This window comes from Bos taurus, chromosome 20 (genome assembly GCF_002263795.3).
Source record: "Bos taurus isolate L1 Dominette 01449 registration number 42190680 breed Hereford chromosome 20, ARS-UCD2.0, whole genome shotgun sequence".
Lineage (NCBI taxonomy): Eukaryota > Metazoa > Chordata > Mammalia > Artiodactyla > Bovidae > Bos > Bos taurus.
The window spans coordinates 7,705,568-7,730,819 of record NC_037347.1 but is presented as its reverse complement, the minus strand read 5'-3'; the positions used below and the strand labels follow the sequence as shown (position 1 = coordinate 7,730,819).

Here is a 25,252-nt window from a genome sequence, read left to right as displayed (position 1 = left end):
AAAATGATACTGAAAGTATTGGTCTAAATTTCAGGTGGGTAAACTTTTTCTGTAAAGGGCCAGATAGTAAATATTTTAGGCTCTGCAGGCCATGTACAGGTTTTTGGGAACACAATCTTCTTTGTGCATGGATGTATATTTTAATACAACTGTAAAAAAGGTAAAAGTCAATTTTGGCTCCTGGGTCATATAAAAACAGACACAGGTAAAATACAGCTTGCTAACCCCTGAACTAAGTAAAAAATGTGTGTGTGTGTGTGTCTTTTAAATTGGCTTTTGTTTTCCTCCTCCTCCTTAGCTGAGAGTCTGCAGGTGGCAGTGAAGGCTTCCCAGATGAGCGATGCATGCCAGTCCCCCGAGGAAGGTTGTGGAGAACCTGCTTTGCCGGACGTGCTCCATTCTCAGGACGCACCAGGATCGTCTACTGCTTGTAAGTGAGTGTGTGGCCTTCGCGGTGAGCCTGGGCACAGACCTGGGGCACAGAGTGGGCACATAAGATGAAGGCAGCAACTGTGCCCTGATTTGGAGGGTTCTGAGTGTATTCTTTAGGAAAAAATCTGAGAATAAATAGGCAGGCCTGCTTTACCTGAAATAACGACGCGGTGTTCCGAGGACCAGGACTTAGACAGTGGCTGTAGGCGGTGCTGCCTAGCTGCAGGTTACTCAGGCGGGCAGTGACCCTCCCCAGACCCTGCCCTGCCTTGTGTTGCCTGTGACTTAACTGAATGCAGTCTTGCAAGAGCTTTTGCAGTTTTGGGGTTTTTTTTTGGAAAAGGGTCCCTGCAGTTCATTAAAAAGTAAGTCCTTTACCTTCATCTCATATGGCCAACTGAGAAAACCAAACTCAGAAAACTAGAATCTAATGCGTGCATGCACACATGCAAGACACACGTACACACACACCCACATATACACACACATGAAATGTAGAAGCGCCAAAAGATTCTTGATCAATGTTGCTATACACTTTGAGGTCGGGATTCATTTATTAAACAGTGTTTCAGAAGACTTTAAATACAGAAAAATAGAATGTAGTAAGTTGATTTCAGTAATTTCTCAAAACCTAATCATATGTGTAGTTGTAAGCGAAATATTTAGGTCTCCAGAGGTTTTTGAGATAGAAGCACGTGGTTTTCATTATATCCTGGTGACTAAAAACCTTACTTCCACCAGGTCTTCTATGCTCAAGATAAGATGTCTTTTAGTAGCTAGAGATTGGCGGATTAAATTGCCTTAGAATTTCTTTAACAGCATCCCTTGGTTAATTAAGAGATGAATGGAAGCAGTCCAGTTTTAAAATTTTATACATTTTTTAAAACTAGCACCAATAATTACTTTCCTCTCTTGGGTTCTACTTTATCTAATCCTGGGTTTCTATTTTCAGAATGTGCACATATGTTTTTCATTTCAACACAGCCCAGATTCGTCCGGGGAGTTGTACTGCCCCGGGTGATTTCCTTTTTAAAGAAGAACCTCAGTATGCCATTGAGGAAGTTCTAGCTAAAAATACGAGTAGGGATCTGCCGCTCTCAGCCTCAGCCCAGGGACAGCTGGAGAGGCTCCGCTCAGCTCCGGCAGCTGCTCGAGCACAGGCCGCACCCACCTCCATCAGACCGGGCCGTCATCTCCCCTGACATCTACTAGAACCATCCAGAGCCCGTTCCCAGGGGCCTGATGTCAGGGTTCCTGTAGAGGAGGGGCAGGTTGGTGTTCAGTGCTGGGGCTGGACTGGAACACAGTGCTACCGGAGTTTGATGCTCCTTATAGGGTTGATAAGGGTGAAAAACACTTTCCTAAACAAAAAGTCTGTAACTGGATGGGTTAGTCCCATGACAGGCTTCAAGGACTGGGTCCTTCTAAGTCAGGCCCATGTCAGTCTGAGATTACAGACCAAGAAAGACCCTCTGTTTTCAGTTCTCAATATACCTAATCAGGTAGACAGGTAAATCTACTTCCTGTGAAATTATGAAGACCCTCTTGTCTGTTCTGAAAGAGAATACAGGAGCAGAAGGACCTGATCCGTTCCACTCTTCTTGCCTTCATCTGGCTCACCGTCAGCTTCTTTCCCTATCTGGTGGTCCTCATGTCTATGAGGGGGACAAGAGAGAGAATGGCTAATTCTTTGGGCGTCTCTCTGAGAGTTAGGAATAGTATCCAAGGGTTGAACCATTTTTGAGTGCCAGAAAAAGCTCTACAATGTGTCCCTTCACTATAGAGGAAGCATTGACCAGCTTGGGCAAAATGAACTTAAATTTTAGCTGATATAATTTGAAGCAGTTTCTGCATAAACAAAAGCTTTTTCATAATAAAAGAGGCCTTGGGAATCAGAGAGGGCTCTCATTTTCCAGAGATCTAAGTATTTTTTAATTAATTTAAATAAAAAAGTATTTCCTTCATCAGAAATAAAGTTCCAAGATAGTACCAAGGAAAAAAATTATAAATAGTGTCACAAATGAATATTTATTTCATGAGGTCCTGATTGGGCAGAGTTCCAGTGAAATTCTATGTGGGAAAGGGCTCTGGAAAGTCTAGTTTTAATCTGTGCAAGATGAACATGGTATAAATTTTAACTGAATTCACATGGGTGGATAAATAAAATCCTACCATTGGAGATTTAATGGATGGAGTGAAATCTCTTTGGTACTTAAACATATTTCTGGGCTAAAAATATTTCTGCGTTTTCATACATTAAGTATATAGTAATTACAGTGTTTGTGAATTTAGAGCATAAGCAAGAATTGTAAGGGAAAAAACACATTTGGAAAGTATTGAAAATATTACTAGTAAGTTATTTGCAGATAAGGACAGCTTCTCAGTTTCATGACTCTGAGCTCATGCAGTTTTCGCCATCTTTACCTGCTTAGAAAGACATTTCATTCCTCCTGTTGGACGCCTCCCTCCCTTGTTTATGGCCTGCTGCTCTTGTACCAGCCCTGAAGGAGGCTTCCCAGACCTGTCTCCTTAGAGCTGGTCTGCCAGCCCTGGCTTTTCTTCTGCTGTGCCTGTTTTTATTTGACCCTCCCCAGGCCTCTTTTCCCATTAAGTGAATGTGAGATGCAGAATCCTACCGTCTTGGTACCACAGACATCACACAGACATCTCTCTGCCAGAAAGAAAGAAAAGTAAAAACACTGGATGCCATGGGTCAGATTGGCACCTGCTAGTGTGTAAGCTCCCTGGGGGCAGGGACTCTGCACTTTACTCTGCTCTGTTTTAGCACCTCGTAGAAGAATGTTCGATACATGTGATGTTGTGATGTTTCTTACCTTGGAATATGTGTCAGCTGTGTGCCAAGGACCCGCTCCGCTGGCTGATGTTTGATGATGTCCTTTTTGTTTCTGTCTCAACGATGTGCTTCCAGCACTAGTCACAGAAGGGACAGGAGGAAGAGGCTGTTGGGATGTGGATGCCGGGACCCAGGGTGTGGGAACCGACCTGGCGGTTTCTGATGCGGGGGAGAAGGTATTGTGAACTGACTTGTTAGTAAATGGCACCGGTAACTTTGTGTAATAAAACAACCTCAGCTCCTGGTCTATCCTCGGCAGTGAATAGTCTGCAAGTGTTTTCTGCATTGTTCTCCATTTCAGTATTCGTACTTAAACTTCCTACCTTTTTTCTTAAAATGTTCTTGCTTTTCCGATATCGTGTAGGTGTAAACCAAGAAACAAATGAAAAGTTATTAAAAAGATTGAAAACTCAAATGTTTATTTGTGTGTCTGCGCTCTTGCTTCTGGTCTCACTTTCCGCCCTGCAAACCTCCAGCTTTTCACCCAAGACATTGAGTACCTCTTGGCTGAGAGGTGGTCCTGGGCTTGCAGGCCCTTATGCAACCGGGTGACGCCAAAGTGGCAGAAATAATTTTGACTTTGAAACGTCCTGGTGTCTTCACTTCCTTTTGCCTTCCTCTCCTTTCTGATTGTTTTCCTCTCACCACTCTTACCGTCGCCTGCCTTTTGGATAGTCTTGTAGTTACCCTAATCAGTTTTTGCTTCGTGACATCACCTTTCCTTAGTACGTACTATACACATAGGTTACAACACAGTCTTTTAAAATGAAATTTCCTATTAACATCAAATGAAACTGAGATGTCGGAGAGAGATGGGGAATAAGAACATGATTCTGGGAGGTGGCTAGTGGGCCTTCCCAGGGTTATCTGGGCCCAAGAGTTACTGTATCTAAAATTGAATTAGGTACATTACAGATACCACAGTGTGTTAATGTGGGAAAATGACATCTGTCAGATCTTTATGTAAATTATGTAACATTTTGTATTTCATAGATATTTTTGTGTATATTACATATGACTGAGAAATCAAAGATATTGTAAGAGCCATAGAAAAGATGGCTGTGATTTAGTGTTTTTTCAAACTTCAAAATGAATATAGTCATTAGATTTCACTCCACTTATTCTGACTGTAAGCTCTCTAAGTTCTTTCATCTTAAAACATTCCTGCTCTTCTGCTGTTTTCAGGGCAAACTTGACTTTCAAGTCTAGTTTCCAGCTGCTTTTTTGTTATTAGAGGAGGGAAGTAGGGGAAGGGCTGATTAGTTTTGAATGGAAAGCTGAGGTGGCTTCCACCCCTAAAGTCCTCCTCTTCCATGATTCAGTCCCAGGTAAGAGAGGAGGTGTCCAGGTTCCTCTCTGGATGAACCTACCTGGAAAATTTTGCCATTAATAAGACATTTTGAGAAATGAATTGACCTATAGAGCAGAATCATTTGAAATCACACTTTAAAGAAGTATATGATGGCTGTTTTGTAATTATCTTTCTTAATATGGTAAGGTTTTAAAAGAAGCATTTCTGAAAAATTTTTTCAAAATTTCAGATTTGTAACCCAAATGTCAAAATATCCCACGTGTAAAGCACCTAAATGCAGCTATGCACATTGCCCACAAGGTGGCGGGCCAACTCCATTAAAAAGATGACAATTCAAAATTCCTGTCTCCTATCAAGCTTAGTGGGTCTTGGGAATAGGTGACTTCATGTGGCATAATCCAACTAATTTCTGTGTTTCTAATTTTTATAGAGTATAAAAATTATGTCCCGTACAATCTTCTTACAAACGCAGTGGAGTGTAGAGCAGGGACAAAACCAGAAGAGTGGAGAGAACTCCAGAATTCACTATGGAACGCGGAGTTCTCGGCTCGTGTTACCTTCCCGAGGGTGGGGCACAGCTCTAATGAATAAGCTGCATCTCCTTTCCCATCATTTGTCCTTCCCCTGTTCAAGATGCTGCTTGGTAGTGAAAGCTTTCATGGGCAGTGTGGGGTGAGGAGTGAGGGGGTAGGGAGAAAAGGCCGGGCTAGCTCATCACAGTGGCCTCATCAGCCTGAACTAATTGAATGTAACAAGTTTCATGTTACCTGAGAACTGTTCCTTGAGGTTTGATTTAAAGCTGCTCAGACAAGACCACAGGTGGTGTGTAGGCGGCTGCAGGCCCTTGGGAGGCAGCAACTCTGAGGATCCCCGCAGTGTGATGTGTGGAGGACACAGTGGCTGCTCACTCTTTATCTATAGTATGGCATGTGCGTGTCCATTACACGCCAAGCAGCCCTCTTAGGTTTGCAGACACAGCACTGAATACACAGATGAAATCTTGCTACTCCTTGGCTTGCATCCTAACGAGAGAAAAGAGACAGTGAACAAACAGACAGATGTTGCATTCTGAAAACTGGAAGCCCTCACTGTGCACATGTGCTCTCAATGTGTGCAGTGGAGACGCAGGGAGTCAGGTAGAGATCCACCCCCCACCCCCCCAAGGAGCACATGGTCTCCTGTGGCCTTGTTCACAGCCTCTGCTGCCAGGGCTTCTCCTAGGTGCCCATACCTGGGCCCCAGGCGCGCTCAGCGGGAGGATGCCAGCCGGCTGAGTGCTGTTCTTTGCGCTGCCTCTGGGTCTGGTTTCTCCTCCCAGCCAGCGGCAGTTATGACTTCCCAAATCTCGAAGTGAGTTAGAGACTGGGCATTGATGACCTGTAGTTTCCAAGCCTGGCCTCCAGGATACAAGCCTGGCCCGAGAGACTAGCCTGGGTGCAGAGAGCACCATTTACAACATGGTGTGCATGAGGTACATGTGGTCACTTTGAGCCTGCAGCGCTCCCCGAGCATCTTCCCTGGGTGTCTGTCTTAAGGGAGGGCTGAGTGCATCTGGAAGGAAGTGGCCGTGCAGCTCAGATACCAAGGCTGTCCAGGGGGGGCTCTCTCTCATCTGGTGGTGGTTGAATTCTATAGACTTGGCTTTCTGGGAGGAAACAGTCACTATGGAAGAGTTTTAGAGCGAGAGCAGTGATTTCCCTGAGGGCATAGACTGTGGAACAATGCAGTGCAGCCTTTTAAGAGTGGAGTGAGTGTTCATTTTCTTTATGTTTTTATGTATTTTAGGTGGAATATAGAAGTTTCCCAGGTTCTTTGCAGTCAGAGGTGAGCTCTGCATATCTTAAATATGTCATCATCCTTTCTTTGTTTGTGCATAATGAATGCTTTTTCAAAAATTTGACACTCACAATCTTATTTTTCAGATTATACAAGCGATACAGAATTTAACTCGTCTCTTATATAGCCTTCAGGTAACTATGCTCTGACCCTGTGAATGTTTTCCCTCATGCAATTCACTTTATTTGATGAGTCCCAGACTTTAAAATTTAGAACATTTGAGAGGTAATGAATGATCTTAAAAGAACACCAACCCTCCACCTCTACCCCAAGTGTAACTCTGCTGATGGCTTGAGCTTCACCTGGTTTTGTAATCACGAGGCATCACCATTACTGTAGTTTATATAACATTCTTCTCTGAAACCATAAAACAGTTCATATCTTTAAAAAATATTGATGAATATGATCTGGCTGGAAGTTTGCAATGAAACTCTTAAGTGAGTGTAGTATGACTTCACATTTTCTGGTGAAAACTTAAATTCACACCTAAACTCTTTTCACTTCCACATGTGGCCTTAGGCCTTTGGGGCAGTCAGTAATTCACATGCTCTTCCACTGTTTGCTTGGTTCATCCACCTCACATTTATTGAGTACCCTCCCCGAGCCAGGCACTGTGATGAAGACTGAGCACAAAAGGGCAAGTGGTCCACAGAGTCTACCATCAGATGGCTCCCTGTCTGTCTAGGAAAGACAGGCATCCTAAAAATGAGGGCTCTGGGGCTGGATGATCCCCTGAGTCCTGCATAAGAGAGGTGGAATACATCCAATTGCTTAATTTGTGAGTTAAAAAATATTTTAAAATGATGTGAAAGCAATGTTTATAGACAAATTTATAGAAAGATCTTGATACATGTAAATAAAATGACTTGTGATTCTGTGGAGAGAATTACTGTTGTCTGGGGGTATGTATCCCTCCGGTTTTTAAAAATCATTTTATGTGTACCCTCGGAGCCTGTACCTCTCTCTGTCATCAGTTGTCTCTATAGCACAATTGTTAATGGTTGTATAATATTCAGGTCTATGGGATTAATCCATTTCTCATAGTTTATGGCTTCCCTGGTGGCTCAGATGGCAAAGAATCTGCCTGCGATGCAGGAGATCCATGTTCGATCCCTGGGCCAGGAAGATCCCCTGGAGAAGGGAATGGCGACCCACTCTAGTATTCTTGCCTGAAGAATCCCATGGACAGAGGAGCCTGGCAAGCTACAGTTCAAGGGGTCACAGAGTCAGATGCCACTGAGTGACTAACACACACACACAGTTTATACTTTCCTGTTAATAATACCATAGCTCACGTCTTTGTGCACTGACCTCTTTGAACACATCTGAGTGTGTCCTTAGGATGAATTACTGAAATCAGTTTTTGAGGTTTTTGAAAGACATTGTCAAAATAATTAGCACCCCTCTCTACTTCTCCTCAATTTGAAAATAAGTCAAGGTAGCTCATGACCTTAATTTGCATTTTTTGGTTATTACTGAAATTAAACTCCCCCCCACACTGGTTTATTGTCATTCAGATTTCATATCTTAAATCTGTTGACTATTAAAAGAAAATTAAGTCTGATACTAAGTTTTCATCAGAAAAGATAGTCATCCTACATTGCTGTTTTGTTATTGAGTCAATACTTTGGCTGCATCAAGATGTCTTTGATGTTCTATTGATCATCTGCCTATTCTTGATCTAGTACCATTATCTTATCTATTAAGATTATTAAGATAAGTACCACTCTTTCAAATATCTGAATTGTCTTTCATAAAAGCTTTTAAATCACTCTGGCAAATTTCTTAAACTTATACTGAGAGAGTTTAATTAAAATATTACTATATTTATGAATTAAGTTGGGGAAAATTGGCACTTTGGCAATAATTGTTTCTCTTGACTGAGAATATGTTATTTTATGTTCTGTTGGAAATCTCTGTAATTGTCTTGATGTAGGTACTTTTTTTCTGCTAAATTTATTCCTGGATATTTGTCTCTGTTCCTATTGTGAACAGAATATTCTTTTTTTCATTATGTTTCCCCAATATCGGTTGCTGGTATAAATACAAGTATTGAATTTTTTTTTTTTAATAGGCCAACTCATTGAATTTTTATTTTAGCAGGGTTTTTTTTTTTTTTTTTTTTTTTTGACTCTTTGGAGTATTCAAAGTAGAAAGTAAAAAATTGAAAGTAATGGTATTACGGCTACTCTTAAATAATTAAATTAATTTTATTTTCTTGACTTCCTCCTCTGGTTAGAAATTCTGAAATGTCTTAATAGTGGCCATAGTAATATTAAATAGTAAATAATAGTGGCCACCCTTGTCTTATTCAAGATTTAGTGGGACTACCTTTAATGTCTTACATTAGATATGCTGGTCTCGGGTAGATGTTCTTAGAGATTAATTTCTCATATAAAACAAACATTCTTTCTTGTACATTTTAACTGAGAAGGAACACAGCGTGAGTGCAGTTCGTTAACTTTTGGGAGATGAAAACCCTGAGTGTCCCAGCTGGTTTGCCCGGTGGAAACAACTCACAAGGTTCTGTCTGTCTAAGTGCAGCCCTCTGTGGATTCAAGGTTCAGAAAAGCTGGGTGACCTAAATGACCTAGTTTTTGCAACATTAGGTTGAAGCAAATAGCAAACTCTATAGTGTGTCCTCTTAACCAAAGCTTTTGAGCTGGCTTAAGGGTATGTGCTCTGAAAGATTTCTGTTCATGGCACAGTCATCTCCTTTGAAGCTGAATCTCTTCTGCATGATTAAAGTTTTTTACATAGCATTTTTGAATCAGATGAAAATGAAATTTGATCCCTATGTTAGAAGAATAGAGTTAGAGATGAGGTACAGGCAAGACAAAGGAAAAGACACACTTCAGCAGAGAAAAGTTGAGAGAGACAGTATATGTGTACAACTAAATTACTTTGCTGTACAGCAGAAACTAATACAACATTGTAAACCAACTATAGTTCAGTATAATTTAAAAAAAGAGAAAGAGAGTGAATTGGGAATTTTCCTAAGCTTGAAAAGTAAGTGCTGTTCTCTGTCTTACATGTAGACATAAACTTTAAATATGCAGATGAATATCCAATCTTCAGATTTCACCCCTATGCTACAGAAGAGAGTTGTTTTATCCCAAATGTTAAGTAGATGAAAAATACTTCATGTTAGTGTTTAATTAGTCTAATTGTAATCATTACCTGAGAGTTACCATTGCCTGTGGAAGTTTTGGCATATAGAATATTGGATTTGTTGGTTGGTTTGTTTTACTCTGCTGATGCCCTTAGGAATTGTTAGAATTAGCTGGTGATATACAGTCTACAGTTTGCTTTAGCCAGGTCAGCAGAGTCCTGAATGGCTTATTATTTCATATTTAAAGACCCAAGTTATTAGGACCTATTTTCAGTGGTATCACTGTTTTCTTTATAATAACCACTGAAAGACATTAATCAAATACTCATGTGAATTTCAATTTTTAATTGATTTTCACATTTAGAAACATTTCATTTCAAAAGATGGATACATTTTTGAGTCTTGTTCCAAAACAAATACTAATTTAAAGTATACTTTAATTCTTTAATCTGCAAGAGTATAGGAAACTGCTGACTTAAAGAACTGATGGTCAAATCCCCACCTTCTCAGCACCTGTTACATGGATAGCTTTTTAAATTTTTAGGAAAGGAAAATGAGAATTTATCCCTTGGACGGTAATAATTTCTCATAACAAGTCACAGGACACACACATACCCAGTTGTGGCTATTTTCAATTTGTTCCTTCTCTGTTTCTTTGTGCTTTCAATGGGAACTTGTGAAAATAAAAGCTTCCAAGGGCACTCACATTTTTTTGTTTTGTTTTATTTTGTGGAATCCTTCTAAAAGTTGGCAGTTACTTCCCGTGATACTGCCAAACTTTTAATAGGTAGATACCATAACTCAAAGACAATTTTTTTTTTTTTAATTTGGTTGGTAATTTCCTCTGAGTTTTAGAGTATCTATGTCCCTGTAATCATTCCAGCCTCCTTTTACCATTCTGTCGAACAGATGAATTTCAGCTTAGTGTTTTGTGCATGACCTTCCTGCTATAATACAAAGAAACAACAGTAATGAGACTAGCTTTACCATTTATATATCTCCTAAATATGATATTAACTGCTATGATAAAAAAGATTACTTAGCAAAGCTTCCAAATGGTTGACTTTTATATCTTCACATATGTCATATAGCTTAAGTAATTTCTGGTTGGAGACTCAAAAGGTACTACCAGATTTATATAGATTCTTAAGTTCTCCTGAATTATTGACTATCAAGACCTCAGAAGGATAATGTGGCACAGCACAGAAAGGCAGTCTTGTGAATTTATGGACTGAATTCTTACTCAGAACACTTGCTTAAATATTATCCAACAGCATCAACAAACCACATTTCCAAAGGAGGGAGAGAATATTCCTTTTGGGCTTTATTTCTTTTGTGTATACATCTCAGACTATACCAGTAAGGAAATGCAGACAAGCCTGTCTGAAGTGCCAAGGCCAGTCTCGGGAGGTAACTTAGAGCTAGGGGAGAAGTGTTCAGAGAGAATCATTCGACCATACTTTCATGTGTAGAGGTGCTGCTAGCTCACTGTGTGGACAATACGGACGCCTTTGCTTTCTTGCCCTCTGCTTTGACAGGCCGCCTTGACCATTCAGGATAGCCACATTGAGATCCACAGGCTGGTTCTCCAACAGCGGGAGAGCCTGGCCCCGGGCCCCGCGTTCCGAGGCAGCCCCTTTCAGGACCAGGAGAAGTCCCGCAGCCTGGAGAAGCAGCGGGAGGAGCTGGCCGATACCCACAAGCTGCAGCTCCAGTTCCAGCAAGACCAGCACCGCTGGCTCCGCAGGTGCGACCAGCAGCAGCGCGAGCAGGAGGCCCGGGCCAGCCGGCTGCAGGAGCGCGAGAGGGAGTGCCGGGCGCAGGAGGAGCTGCTGCTCAGGAGCCGGGGCGAGCTGGACCAGCAGCTCCAAGACTACCAGCAGAGCCTGGAGCGCCTGCGCGAGGGCCAGCGCCTGGTGGAGAGGGAGCGGGAGAGGATGCGGGCCCAGCAGAGCCTGCTGCGCCACTGGAAGCACGGGCGGCAGAGCAGCCTTCCCGCCGCGTTTTCTCCAGGAGCCCTGGAGGTACGGGACTCCTGTGCTCGCAGAAGCAGAGAGTAAGACGGCTTCAGTCATGGTGGTTTTGGAGCCTTTGAACACACATCTGTCTTTTTGCTGCTCATGTAAGAGCTCACAAGAGTTACTCGATGTGTAGGGAGCAAGAGCTGGGAACTTCCAGAGACAATACCCATGCATCTTGACATATGCACATTTGAAAAGTCTGGGTACTTCTGGATCATGGGTTCATGGTACTCATGATAGATGCCCTCGATACCAAGGGAAGCAATACAGAATTGCGTTGTCCCAGTTAGGCGAGTTTTGTCCTGGAGTCTCCCTGGGCATGAGTGTGTTTCACGTCTGAAGACGGATGTGCTCTGGTCTTCAGAGTTCTGTAGAGATTTACCTTTCAGTGGATCATTAGCTAGGAACGTGCACAGGTACTGAATTTAACAAGTATACTACCTATTATTCCAAGCTTATTCTCTTTTTTGTAAATTTGACCTAAAATGAAAGTGAAAGCCTCTCAGTTGTGTCCGACTCCTTGGACTGTAATCCTTGGAAATTCTCCAGGCCAGAATACTGGTAGCCTTTCCCTTCTTCAGGGAATCTTCCCAACCCAGGGATCAAACCCAGGTCTCCTGCATTGCAGGTGGATTCTTTACCAGTTGAGCCACAAGGACCTAGTAAATTCAAAATCCATTTTTCACCAGTGGCCGTTAACATGAGTAGTTTAACGTTTAGTCAGAATAAAACCTTTGGAAAAGTTCCGTGTTTCATTTTGCACCCTCTTGAGCCACTCCTGACAATTTCATTTGTCCCAGGAGTTTACTTTTCTGTACTGTGTGCCCATAGATACTTTTTAATGATAGGATATAAAGTTGTAGAAGTTGATCAGCTTATAAGAATGATCTGTGTTATTTTCCTTTCTAGTTGGCTAAATTATATTTGTTGCAAATACCTTACTATACATGAATGTTTTCGACTTTTATTTAGCAAAAGTGAGAATGCTATTCCCTCAAAGTAGAAACATTTTAATGACAGTGAACACTACTGCACGTGTTTTTTCATTTGATTTGTATTTCTTTTAAGATATGCTATGTTCGGTTAATTGAAGTTTTTGGTACTGGCTTATTAAAAGAGGATGGGAGGAGGGAGTCAAGGGTAATATCCTCTACCATACTCATTAAAGTCTTGATTGCTAAATTCTGTTAGGAACAAATACTTTATAAAACTGGTGCAAATTGCTGAAGAAATTATTGTGTTTTTTCTTGCACAGGTAATGGAACTTAATCGATCTGAGACTTTACGTCATGAAAATTCATTCTTCATCAATGAAGCTTTAGTGCAAATGTCACTCAACCCTTTGAACAAACCGCCGCCACCAGGTATCCATCAGGATGCGGCTTACCCCCCAGGCATACCTCATTCTGATTTGGTAAGGACTACTGAAAATCAAGTAGACCTCAAGACGGACGTTTCTCAACCCTCAGATATCAACCATGAACTGTGGATAGCGGCTGGGGCCTGTCATCAGATACCCCCTCTCCACCAAAGCAGCAAGGATTCTTGTAAAAATGGTAATTAATACTTTACATGTCATCTGTGTAGTTTCCACAGGAAGCTGTTTCTCTGAGTGGTTGGCTCTTCTTTAGAGCAGATCGAAGGGGGCCCTAGAATGGAAATACATTGGTGCTGCTGAGCGGGAGTTTGCGGCATACACTTTTCTTTGGGGAAGTCTGGCTTCCATCGCTCATGAGAATCGAGACAAGCTAGAGCATGGGTGGAGGGCTTAGAGGATGTCACCGAAATGTGAGAAGCAGACAGGGTTATCATATCTGTGGGTTAAATGATAACTTTCCCCTGAAAAGTGAAGCAACTTGATATTTATTCTTCACTATAGACCTGACCACATCCTGATACATATCCGTGTTGACTCTCAGAAATAAAAGACAGGGACAGGGTTTGTGGTAGGGCTTTATTGTCTCTTGGGGCAATTTCCTACAACTTTAGTAAAGTCTTCTGTACTGCTGTTAAACACCCCAAGTGAAACCGTTCACATCATCTGTCATTTTTTTTTTAAAGGTGTTGTGTCTCCTTAAGTACTTCATAATAACACAATTTGCTAATCCCATTGAAACATTTGTCACGTATAAATGAAAGGCAGCTCGAGTTACCAGCTCCATGTGAATCCAAATGATTTAAATCTATGTCTATTATAAATTGTTTTCCGTGGGATATGAGGTAGGGAATGAGAAGAACTTGAAACCTCTCTACCGAAAAACAGATGGCATGCAATAGAATAAACAAATGGCTGGCCACATGGATGGGAAATAAATCACCGACAGCAAAATGTTTCAGAAATGTGGAACAAGCAGTGGTACAGGGACCCTCAGAATTGGATAGAGATCGGTTTCCATGCTTCATAGATGTGCTCAGCTTGTCTGGAGAGTAATTTGTCAGCAGCAAAAAGGTTTGAATGTGTCCAGCTTCTTGGAATTAGGGAGTAATAATTCTGACACTGTCCGGAGGTATGTCTATTACTAACCCAAATTGTATTAATTCTTCGCAGTGGATAATTCTTTACATTATTCGGTCACTGCTGTAACGTTTCTTGTCAACATATAAGAGAATGAAGTAGTTTTTTTTATCATTTCAAATATTCTTTAAACAAAAGGAAAAAAAATGGAATAGTGAATTGAGATCTAAAACAGGGGCCGAATGTAGAAAATGTAACCCCTCGAATATACTATCTTGCAGCTCTAATGTTGTAGAGACCATGCTGCAGAGTGCCTTCTCCTGGTGCGGTTGCTTTGCTGTGTGCATTCATTAAGTTGCTATCTGCAGCGCTTTCTGTGTTGTCAGTGTGGTTTTGCATGCCAGCTTTGGGATAATTCAGAAACTCAGTTTGAGTTAAACCACATTCTGCTTTTGTTTGAAATATGTATTCCTACTTTTTCTGTATCTCCCATCTTTTTCTGTTGAGTTGTGCTTTAAAGTAGAAAGCTTTTAAACATTTGGCTGCCTGCTTGCAGGAGATAGAACATGTACTAAGGAAATAAACAGTGATTATATACAAAACCCAGTGTCTCCACATGTAAGGAATTAAATATAGCCAAGGAAAAGGCTGAGAAAATGCGCTTCTGCTTCAGATATTGTGTCCAGTATAGGCCAAGGACAGTCAGAACATTGATAGAGCAAAATCAACTCTGGCCTTCCTCTCTCGGGAGCATCCTGGTGTGTGCAGGAAGGATTAGATCAGAAATGCAGTGTGGGCTGTTAAGCATTGGAGTTTTGCAACTAGTCAAAAAAACTCTATTTATGTTGGTTTACTTAAGCATGATAAGCAGTTTCTGGAGGATAGAGAATAAAGTCAGAGATTAGGAGGAGGTGATAGGCAAGTGGAATGAAAATTGGATAGATACTCTTAAGAGGGTTGTCAGGGCCAGATAAAATTGTTCGAGCCATTCCAGAGCTTTCACGGTTCTCAGAATCGAAAGTAGCTCAAAATAAGCCGCTGATGGTGGTCTTCACTGGACTTTTTCTGGGCTTTCCTTGCATGCCTTTGGAGGGGGCAGGAAGGGGGAAGCGGGGCGGGGGGAAGCTGGAAGAAATCAGTCCAGGCTGTACTGGTGGAGAGGGGCCAGTCCACATGCTGGGATCCAGGACAGTGCTGTGTCGGCGTCCCCCGCTTTCACACTTGCTGCTCTATCGTGGGGTGAGTGGCCATCAGGGACCACTGCTCTCACTGACGGAATTTGCCTCTCATGTTCTTGGCTGGTGTTTGTGTTAAACGTGCATTTAACTGTGGTTTGATGTCATCAGTGGGCTATTTTCAGGCAACTCCCTAAAGAATCATTTGCTCTTTTGTCTGATCTTGTGTTGGGTGCCTGAGAGCAGCTCAGGTCAGTGGAAACGTGAATTTGTGAATTTGGGGAACAGTAAACGTAGTGGAAGAACAATGGGTGTAAATAAAACTCCTGAACACGTTTAGCTGTGGCCCAGATTGGAATTTTCATTTTGGTCGCTCAAGCCGACCTCATCAGACGTTTTCCTGTGCTCTTTGTGTTCTGCTTGCCACTGATTTTTCGGTGTCTTCATCATTACTTCCACCGGTGACAGTTACAGGACACTTAACCCAATCTGAAGCCCTGTGCTAAGGTTTTGTGTGGAGAAATCCACTTAGTACTAGCAACCACCCCCTGAGATGACTCTGTTATTGTCTCCATTTGAGGGGGAAATGGAAGCAAGAGAGGCTCAGTGATCTGTCCAAGGCCAGTAGCTGGTAAATAGCAGAGTTGGAGATGCACTGGGAAGACGGGTTCTAGAGCGAACGCGCTGAGCTGCTACATTGTATGTTGCTAATGTCTGGAGTGCTGTTTTAAATTCTCCTTTTAAAAGAAGCTGGAGTAGAACTAGAATAAATCCTGTTGTAATGTCTTGGCAGGATATTAATGCTGAAGGCCTAGTTCTTTGTGGTTGTCATTGCTTTTGTTCCTTCCTTCTTTTTTTTAATATTACCATTTGGAAAATATTTCTAAATCATTTGGATTGTGGTGGTCAATGCTTGCATGAGTTCTGCGGATTTTCAGATTTCATGAATACCCTTTAGCTTCACATTGTTCCCTATCGGACACATTTTCTTAAGGATCGTTTGTGTCTCCAGTGTTCCCTAACAATAGCCCTGTGTTACTGGTAAACATTTTTTAAGGTAATGCTTTATAAAGAGCGTTACTTTTCAGTTTTGGAAGTTGTCTCATGAACAAAATTCTTGATGTTTTAACATTAAATTCAAATTGGTATTTGATTTTATTTATAGTCGAAGAGATGCTTGGCTTATGAACGTAATCCGCACTCTTCTGAGGGACACTAGGCAAGACTCCAGAAAATTTGAATTTCTTTAAACAGTGTAGTCCCTATAGGGCAATTGCTATATAAATGGCCCCATGAAATGCTTAACTGTATTACTCTTCTTAAAGGCAAAAATCAGCAAAACCCACCTTCTTTCTGTGCCGTTTTTTTTCCAGTTTTAGAATTCCAAAACTATTTACTCAGCGTCTCTGTTAGTTTATAGTTGTTGTTTAGTCACTAAGTTGTTCCCACTCTTTGCAACCCAGTGGACTGTAGCCACCAGGCTCCTCTCTCCATGAGATTTCCCAAGCAAGAATACTGGAGTGGGTTGCCATTTCCTCCTCCAGGGGCTCTTCCTGACCCAGGGATCAAACCCACGTCTCCTGCTGCACCTGCATTGGCAGGCAGATTCTTTACCACTGAGCCACCTGGAAAGCCCATAGTTTATATTTGCCTTTTCCATTAATCAACAGAGAAAATATGGTATGATAATTAATCTGAAATATTCTTAGTCTCCCCTTTCAGTTATATTTTTATCTGTACCTCAATATTTGCAGGTTACCAAAAAATTCCTTTTCAGCAAATCATAATTTTTCTATAATGTGTATGATAAAACTTAAATTGAGAACCAGATTTCAGGCATTAGTCACATAGTTGACTTTGGAAAAAGAATAACTTTATTAAGTTTGAATTCCAGAAGAGTGTTTCCCTTTACTACATGTTAGAATTTAGTGCCCATCAAAATATTTTCAGATTCAAAGCATTGTATTCAGAATATTTCGTCTTGGCAGTGTTGTCATATTTTTTTTAAACACAGCTGTGTTAAGCTTTCAGTGACTTTTTTTTTCTGACATATGGAAATATAATAGAAAATTTCCAAATAAAAGCTATGCTGTAGTTAGTATTTAATAGTCTTTAAGAAGTGAGTAGGTGATAATTTCTAACATTTAAAAAATATTCTGTAATTCAGAAATGGGTACCTTATTTGTGTATTCTGTGTGAAAAGAAGCTTTTGCCAAAGACCTACAGGCGATTTCCCATCAGCCTGAACCTGGCACTAGATAGTATAAACTTCAGTGACAAAGAGGTATTTGAAAAGGTGGATGTATTAGTTCGCTAGAGCTGACAGAATAATGGAGAAGGCGATGGCACCCCACTCCAGTATTCTTGCCTGGAAAATCCCATGGATGGAGGAGCCTGATGGGCTGCAGTCTGTGGGGTCGCGAAGAGTCGGACACGACTGAGCGACTTCACTTTCACTTTTCACTTTCCTGCACTGGAGAAGGAAATGGCAACCCACTCCAGTGTTCTTGCCTGGAGAATCCCAGGGACGGGGGAGCCTGGTGGGCTGCCGTCTATGGGGTCGCACAGAGTCGGACACAACTGAAGCGACTTAGCAGCAGCAGCAGCAGCAGCTGACAGAATAAAGCACCACAGATTGGGTAGCTCAAAGAGAAGTTTCTTTGCTTGCACTTCTGGAGGCTGGAAGTCCAAGATCAAGATGTTGGCAGGATTTGTTTTTCCAAGGCCTCTCTTGGCTTATAAGAGGGTTGTCTTCTCCCTGCCTTCACATAGTCTTCCCTCTGTACAAATCTGTGTTCAAATTTCATCTTAAAGGACATCAGCCATGTTGGATCAGGGCATACGTTAGTGACCTGACTCATTTACTTCTTTGAAGGCTCTATCTTCAAATGCATTTTGAGGCATTGGGGGTTAGGACTTCAATATCTGAATTTGTGGAGGGGGATACAATTCTGCCCTTAACACAGGATAAATTATTATTTTCTCTTTGCTATTTTTAGGCGCCGTGAAACTTTAATTAAAAAAAAAAAAATACCAAAGTTGAATTGTAATTTAACTACAGTATGAACTTAAAAAAAAGAGAAATTTTTAAAAATGCAAAATAATAAAATTGTGATAAATATCTATATTCTTTATAGATATAGGTATGTGCTATCAAGCCTCTGTCAACACAGTGAAGGTGAAAGTGTTGCTCAGTCCTGTCTCACTCTTTGCAACCCCATGGACTGTAGCCCACCAGACTCCTCTGTCCATGGGATTCTCCAGGCAAGAGTACTGGAGTGGGTTGCCATTTCCTTCAACACAGAAATTAGGGCAAAAGATGTCTATAAATTCATTAGGATATTCTTCCAAACCTAGACCTTAATTAAATAGCTTTGGGAATTTTGAACTCTCTCTATGATTGGGAGAGAATCAGATGCCTTTATTTTGAATTGCTTAAATAAAACCAAATCTGAAGGGTTGAGAATATTCATATGGCATGAAATTATTATATCTATATCTATGAGAGTTCATAGAGGTCAAAACTGGGAAATTATTGATCAACTCTTTATCTTTTTTTCTAGAATCTTGGCTATCACTTTGGTTAACATTTTAAGGGAAACCATAATACTGCTTGCTCTCGGTCATCTGTGTCATGACAAGAGTATAAACAGCTGGGCTCAAAGGCTTAATTTTAATCTTCCTCACTGATGGGTGGAGGTGATTGACTTTCGCCTTCTGCGGATTTTGTACCAGGAATGGGAAACATGCCATTTGCCTCTAGAGCCTGGTGAGCCGTGGGTGCTGGCTGCCAGCTTCCTGATTGCATAGTTCTCTGGGGGCAAGTTGGCTGTGTGAGCCATCTGGGCCAGGGCCATCCCGCTGCAGTGAGCAGAGCCCAACACACAGCAGGAGATCGAAACCAGCAGGTGGGTGGGTTCCCAGGCAGCCAGCCAGCCGTGGGGCTGTCTGTTCTTCCCCGCTGAGGTTCCAGGCTGGTTTGAACAAGCTGCTGAAGTGGGAGCCTACTCTGTGTGAAGGATTCCAGGGGTTAGGCCTGACCTTGGGTCATCCTTAGCTGAAATAAAAGAACACCCCACATGCATCTACATACATACATTTATGTGCAGACACAAGTTTGTGGTCTATGGCTTGCATATTTGACCTCTGTAGTACAGTGTGGCTTTATTCTCAAAGTGATTAAGGGTTGGGTTTGGAAGGAAAGTTTGTAATCAATTTTGTACCAAACCGGCCTGTAGGATAAGGCCTGCTCCTGTCTGTCTCTGTGACTCCTGGGACAGTGATCCAAACTGGGCAGAGAAAGCATCACACTTTTCACAAATCCCAATCTGGGGACTGTCTACTCCCTCATCCCTATCCATCCAACCATGAAAATTTCATTTTTAGGGCTTACTTAAGACGTTGGGTGTTCCACTAAGGACTGATGTTTCGTGTTTACCCAAGAAAAATGTGACCATCTGGTTCAGTGTGGGTGGCAGACTTTGCCTTACAGGACCACATAGTGAATGCTTGGGTCTTTTTCAGGCCATTGGTCTTTGTTGCATATAGTCAACTCTGCCTCTGTAGCTCAAAATCAGTCATAGAAAATACATTAAGAATGAGATAAACTGTGTTCTAGTAAAATTTTATTTGTAAAAAATAGATAGTCTAACTTGTTTTATCGTTTTCACTTAGATTGAGGAGGTTATATTCCTCCTGGCTTGAAATTAGTCCGTTGAAATTAGTAGTATAATCTTACATGGCACTTCATGGCATTTAAAACGCAGTTGAATTCATGATCTCATATGTCCTTTACAAAAACCTTGTGTGTTGGTGGTTGCTGTCTCTGTTTTTCAAAGACAACTTTTCCTTTTCACTTTCTATTCATTCAGTCCCTGTGAGCAGATGAATTTGGAAAAATGGGGTTAAGTGTACTGGATGGAATTAAGGCCAATGGATTGAAACCCAGGGAGACTTTTCCCCCAACTCCAACTCCTTAAATCCTGTGATGGTGTTGAGGAGGGCCCCCTCTAACTATGAGGCTTATGAGAAATGAGATGCCATGGGTGGGGTTGGCTGCTAGAACCATGGTTCTAACAGTTTCTGCAAGAGAGCAATAAAACAGAGGAATGCATTCCTCTGCTCAGACATTCTGATTTGGTCGGACTTGAATGGGCCTGCAAATCTGTATTTCTAATGTTCTTCTTAGGTGGTTCCGAAGCAGCCATCCTGTTAGCTTTCCCTGAACTGCCAACCTCAGTGCTGGGCTTGATGTTAAAGAACCCCAGTTCAAATGTTAACTCAGGCTCCTATGCCTGCTGGGTGATTCCTAAGCCTTAATTCCTCATTTGTACAAAAGAGAAGTGTTAGCAGAACTTAAAAAAAAGTGCCAAGCATGTTCTGGGTCCACTGAACTTCAGCTTTATCCCCACCTGGCAGAAAGAATTCATTGTAATTGTGGTTCAGAGGTGGCTGCTGATAGAAATGAAAATGTCTCTTGGTGGCTCAGATGTAAAGGATCTGCTTGCAATACAGGAGACCTGGGTTCAATCCTTGGATCAGGAAGATCCCTGGAAGGAGGGAATGGCTACCAACTCCAGTATTCTTGCCTGCAGAACTCCATGGACAGAGGAGCCTGGCAGGCTACAGTCCATGCGGTCACAAAGAGTTGGACACAGCTGAGCAACTAACACTTTACTTTCCTGAATGACAGTAGGAAGCCAGTAGTTTCAAATACAATTTTTTAAAATGTAAATTGGGGAAGTTTTTACTCAGAATGGAAATATAATAGGCTATAAAGGGTTAGCTCCTCTTCCATATTGTTTGTTAGTTTATTACCAGAACTGTCTTAGGGAAAAGTCACAGCATTTTGTTTCCCTTTGTTCCTCTCTGTAGAGAAAGAAGTTACATCAGTCAGCCATGTTTTCAAAACCAAATGTAAGAGACATTTGGCAACAAGACTGAACATCTCAATTTGGGATGCAGAGCTTCCATATCTACAGAACACCCAACCCTCACTGGCTGCATTATATAAATGGTTGCATTACATCAATATATCCCCAGGAGAATTTATAGTAATAATTGAGTTCCCTGAATAGGCTTTCCGCCCAGAAAGAAAATGTTAAGAATGCCCAATAGGAATATTATGGTTTAAATCATTTTCCCTTTTAAATTTAAAAATTGTGTTCTGGTTTATGACCTTAATTTCTTTTTGAGTTCAGTTATCCTGAATTGATTTGTTGTTGTTAGTCCTGGATAAACTGAGAAAAATCAAGGCTCAGAATCACCAGGAAGCACCCCTTATTAGCACTTCTCATAATTTGAATCAAAGACATGTGTAATCATTTATTAGAGAAAGGCAATGGCACCCCACTGCAGTACTCTTGCCTGGAGAATCCCATGGATGGAGGAGCCTGGTGGGCTGCAGTCCACGGGGTCTCTAAGAGTCGGACACGACTGAGCGACTTCACTTTCTCTTTTCACTTTCATGCATTGGAGAAGGAGACGGCAGCCCACTCCAGTGTTCTTGCCTGGAGAATCCCAGGGACGGGGGAGCCTGGTGGGCTGCCGACTATGGGGTCGCACAGAGTCGACTTAGCAGCAGCAGCAGTAATCATTTATGTAAGGACTGCCTGCCTCGCTGTAGAAGCTTCAAGGGCGCGGGGAACTCCATGTACCTCCTTTGTTAATTGCTCCATCATAGGCACCAAGCACACTGTTTGGCATGACGTGAATGAAGGAGTCAAGATCCACACTCTTTAGCAGAAATGAAAGCAACGTTTGGCTTGACTGAGGCATTGAGAGATGTTGAGGAAAGACAGCAGACGTGTGAGGTGTGATGGTAGTTAATACAGACGGACTAGACAAGTGCTTCAGGATAGCTGCCTGGATTGAGTGAGTTTGAAAACTTTTGTCAGGTGGGTGTATGTAAGATGGCATTTTTAAAATGTCAGGATAACTATATGATTGCTTGCCTTAAATACTTTTCTGGATGCTAAGTGGCACACTTTAACTAATACCAAGTCCGGGACATGGTGAAGGACAGCGAAGCCTGGCTAGGTGCAGTCCATGGGGTTGCAAAGATTTGGACACAACTGAGCTACTGAACAACTTTTTTTCTTCATTAATGTTGAAATAAATTTGTCTTCGAATGTATAGTCTCACTTTTGAGTTTGATATAGGTACTCTTTGTTCAACTCTGGAGAACATCTTTTCCTTTTTCCTTTTAGAATATTGTACATATAGCCCCAGATGAATATGTGTAGCAAATGAAAGCTCAAAAAGTTAAAACATCTTCTCCATAAATGCCTTAATTTATTCTAAACAAGTGGAACTGAATTCATCCCTGTCATTTTAGAAAGACGGCATGTAAACAATTTTGCATTGAATTGTTATGTCAGTAACAATTAGTCAGCCTATCTGTTCACTGGGGTATTTCTTTTTAACCATAAAGTAGCTCGAACACCAGTAAATTAAACATGGGCAGCTAGCTCAGCATCAGTGAAACACTTTCTTAAACCTTTTTCCTTCTGCTAAATCCTGTTTAACAGTCCAGTGTATCTCCCCAGGCAAAGCCATTAGTGTTTATTTCGTTAAGTACACTCCTAGAATGTGAACCAGTTTCCCTACCACCACCTTCTGCTCGTCAGCTTTAAAATATTGCCTGAAAGATCACATATTTATTATCAGATCAGAACAGTCGCTCAGTCGTGTCTGACTCTTTGCAACCCCATGAATTGCAGCACGCCAGGCCTCCCTGTCCATCACCAACTCCTGGAGTTCACTCAAACTCACGTCCATTGAGTCGGTGATGCCATCCAGCCATCTCATCCTCTGTCGTCCCCTTCTCCTCTTGCTCCCCATCCCTCCCAGCATCAGAGTCTTTTCCAGTGAGTCAACTCTTCGCATGAGGTGGCCAAAGGACTGGAGTTTAAGCTTCAGCATCATTTCTTCCAAAGATATCCCAGGGCTGATCTCCTTCAGAATGGACTGGTTGGATCTCCTTGCAGTCCAAGGGACTTTCAAGAGTCTTCTCCAACACCACAGTTCAAAAGCATCAATTCTTCGGCGTTCAGCCTTCTTCACAGTCCAACTCTCACATCCATACGTGACCACAGGAAAAAACATAGCCTTGACTAGACGAACCTTTGTTGGCAAAGTAAAGTCTCTGCTTTTGAATATGCTATCTAGGTTGGTCATAACTTTCCTTCCAAGGAGTAAGCGTCTTTTAATTTCATGCCTGCAGTCACCATCTGTAATGATTTTGGAGCCCAGAAAAATAAAGTCTGACACTGTTTCCACTGTTTCCCCATCTATTTCCCATGAAGTGGTGGGACCAGATGCCATGATCTTCGTTTTCTGAATGTTGTAGTAATCTTAAAATTAAATATGATCACATCTTAAGAAATATATCCATTTGCTGTGCCCCAGACAGACTGAGAACACATAGAAAGGCACCTATGTGTTCTCAGCTAGTCAGTTTCCAGAAACAGCTGGCTGAGGGGGTGAAGTCTTGTCCTGTTGTTCTGCTCAGACTTTGAGCCAGATGATAAATAAGCCAAGGCTGGGTTTTAATCTGTGGCGATGCTGATTTGCCATGGTAAATCACTGTAGAGTTTGTTTAGAGAAGGGGCCGGGGTACCCGTTCTCATCCTAAGCAAGATATTAATTCAGTTTAGTTTGAAATGTTAATGCTTGGTTTGAAGGCTTACCTAAGGAAAACTGTGGTCTTGCAGAGGTTCCCAGTTCTGTAGGATAGGACTCTGAGCCTTTTTGCTAAATAATTTCACAGTGAGACTGTGCAAATTTAATTATTTTCATGGTGACTCTTCCATCGCTGTCTTTTCCATAGTTCTCTTTGTGCAAATTCCATTATACACTACAGCTTTTTCTTCCTAAAACATAACATGCTGAATGTTGGGATTAATTATAGAATATTTGAATCATCTGCCAAAAAATACAGGAGACTCTACTGCTCAGGTGTATTGAGGTCCTTTTGTAAGGACTGTTGCTGTAAGGCATTGGAAGAAGCATTTACAAGCAAAACATTGGCAGAGCTTTAATTTTATTTAATGACCTGCTTCCTACCAGTGATCTTGGCACCCTGTGCAGTGATTTGCAATCAATTAATCACACAGGATGTTGTAACACTGCAGTAAGGGCCTTGCGCTGTAAGAGTCTCATAAATCCGCCAGCAACAAAAAGAGGAACTCTATGCTCAAAGCCCTCTCCACGCGAAACTCCAAATCAGGAGGTGATTTTAATGCTCTGTTTTCTAACATGTCCTCAGAAGCCTCAGTACTCCCTTGTAGGTTCTGAATTTTGATTGCTGTCTCTCAAAGACGGTTTGGGGTGTCGGTTTAGGAGTCTGTAAGGGTTCAGTTTAGACCAGTCATTTAGATGGGTGGGATTCTTTTTTTTTTAATAGAAAAAACACAATTATTGCAGGACAATTGCTCTACAATATTAGTTCTTCTGGATTGCTGGAAAAAACTATGAGTTTGGTTATTTTCCCTGAATTCTGGGCAATCATGCTCAATTGTAATAGGTTGTATTTTTCAGAGTATTATAGGGGATGATTCAGAAAGGAAGCATGTTTTCATCCTGGGGATGCACTGACATTTGCTAGAGGCAGATGGCAGAAGATGGGATGGTGAGATATTAGAAGTCACGGAGAAAGAGACTTTACATACTTGGCTTTGCCAAAAACTTCTGGAATCTGGGTGTTTAGTATCTTAGGCTTGTATTCTTGTCATTTCAGACGCACCCGTGAAGTTGGGCTATGCTGAATCTTTTTTCTTATTTTAGCATAGTAAATATGGAGCCATTAAATATTCTTAAAATTATATAAGCCTAAACTCTTGGATAGATATAGGTTGTGTTTTCTTGACTTGTTTCCATATGGCTTTGTTTTGGGGATGTTCTTATAACAAGAATATGGAATTGTGTAATTCTTAATGTATATTCCATCTGATTAAAATGGGACCTTCTTTTAAGAAGCTAAAGCCTTTTAGAGCTATATCACTTCCAGTGAGTACATTCAACTTCTGACTTGATGAATTTATTCCTACCAAAAA

General features: G+C 41.5%; 1 protein-coding gene across 15 annotated transcripts in view; it reads left to right on the top strand.

Moving 5' to 3' along the window:
* Positions 1–25,252, top strand: part of ARHGEF28 (Rho guanine nucleotide exchange factor 28) — a 344,670-nt gene that overhangs the window by 296,890 nt on the left and 22,528 nt on the right. For 13 of the 15 annotated variants that reach the window (XM_059878798.1, XM_059878797.1, XM_059878796.1 and 10 more), the window contains 6 exon segments: positions 299–430; positions 3,362–3,462; positions 6,384–6,422; positions 6,521–6,568; positions 11,085–11,570; positions 12,823–13,123. In XM_059878798.1, the coding sequence (XP_059734781.1) occupies positions 299–430; positions 3,362–3,462; positions 6,384–6,422; positions 6,521–6,568; positions 11,085–11,570; positions 12,823–13,123 (1,107 nt within the window). 15 annotated transcript variants of the gene reach the window in all.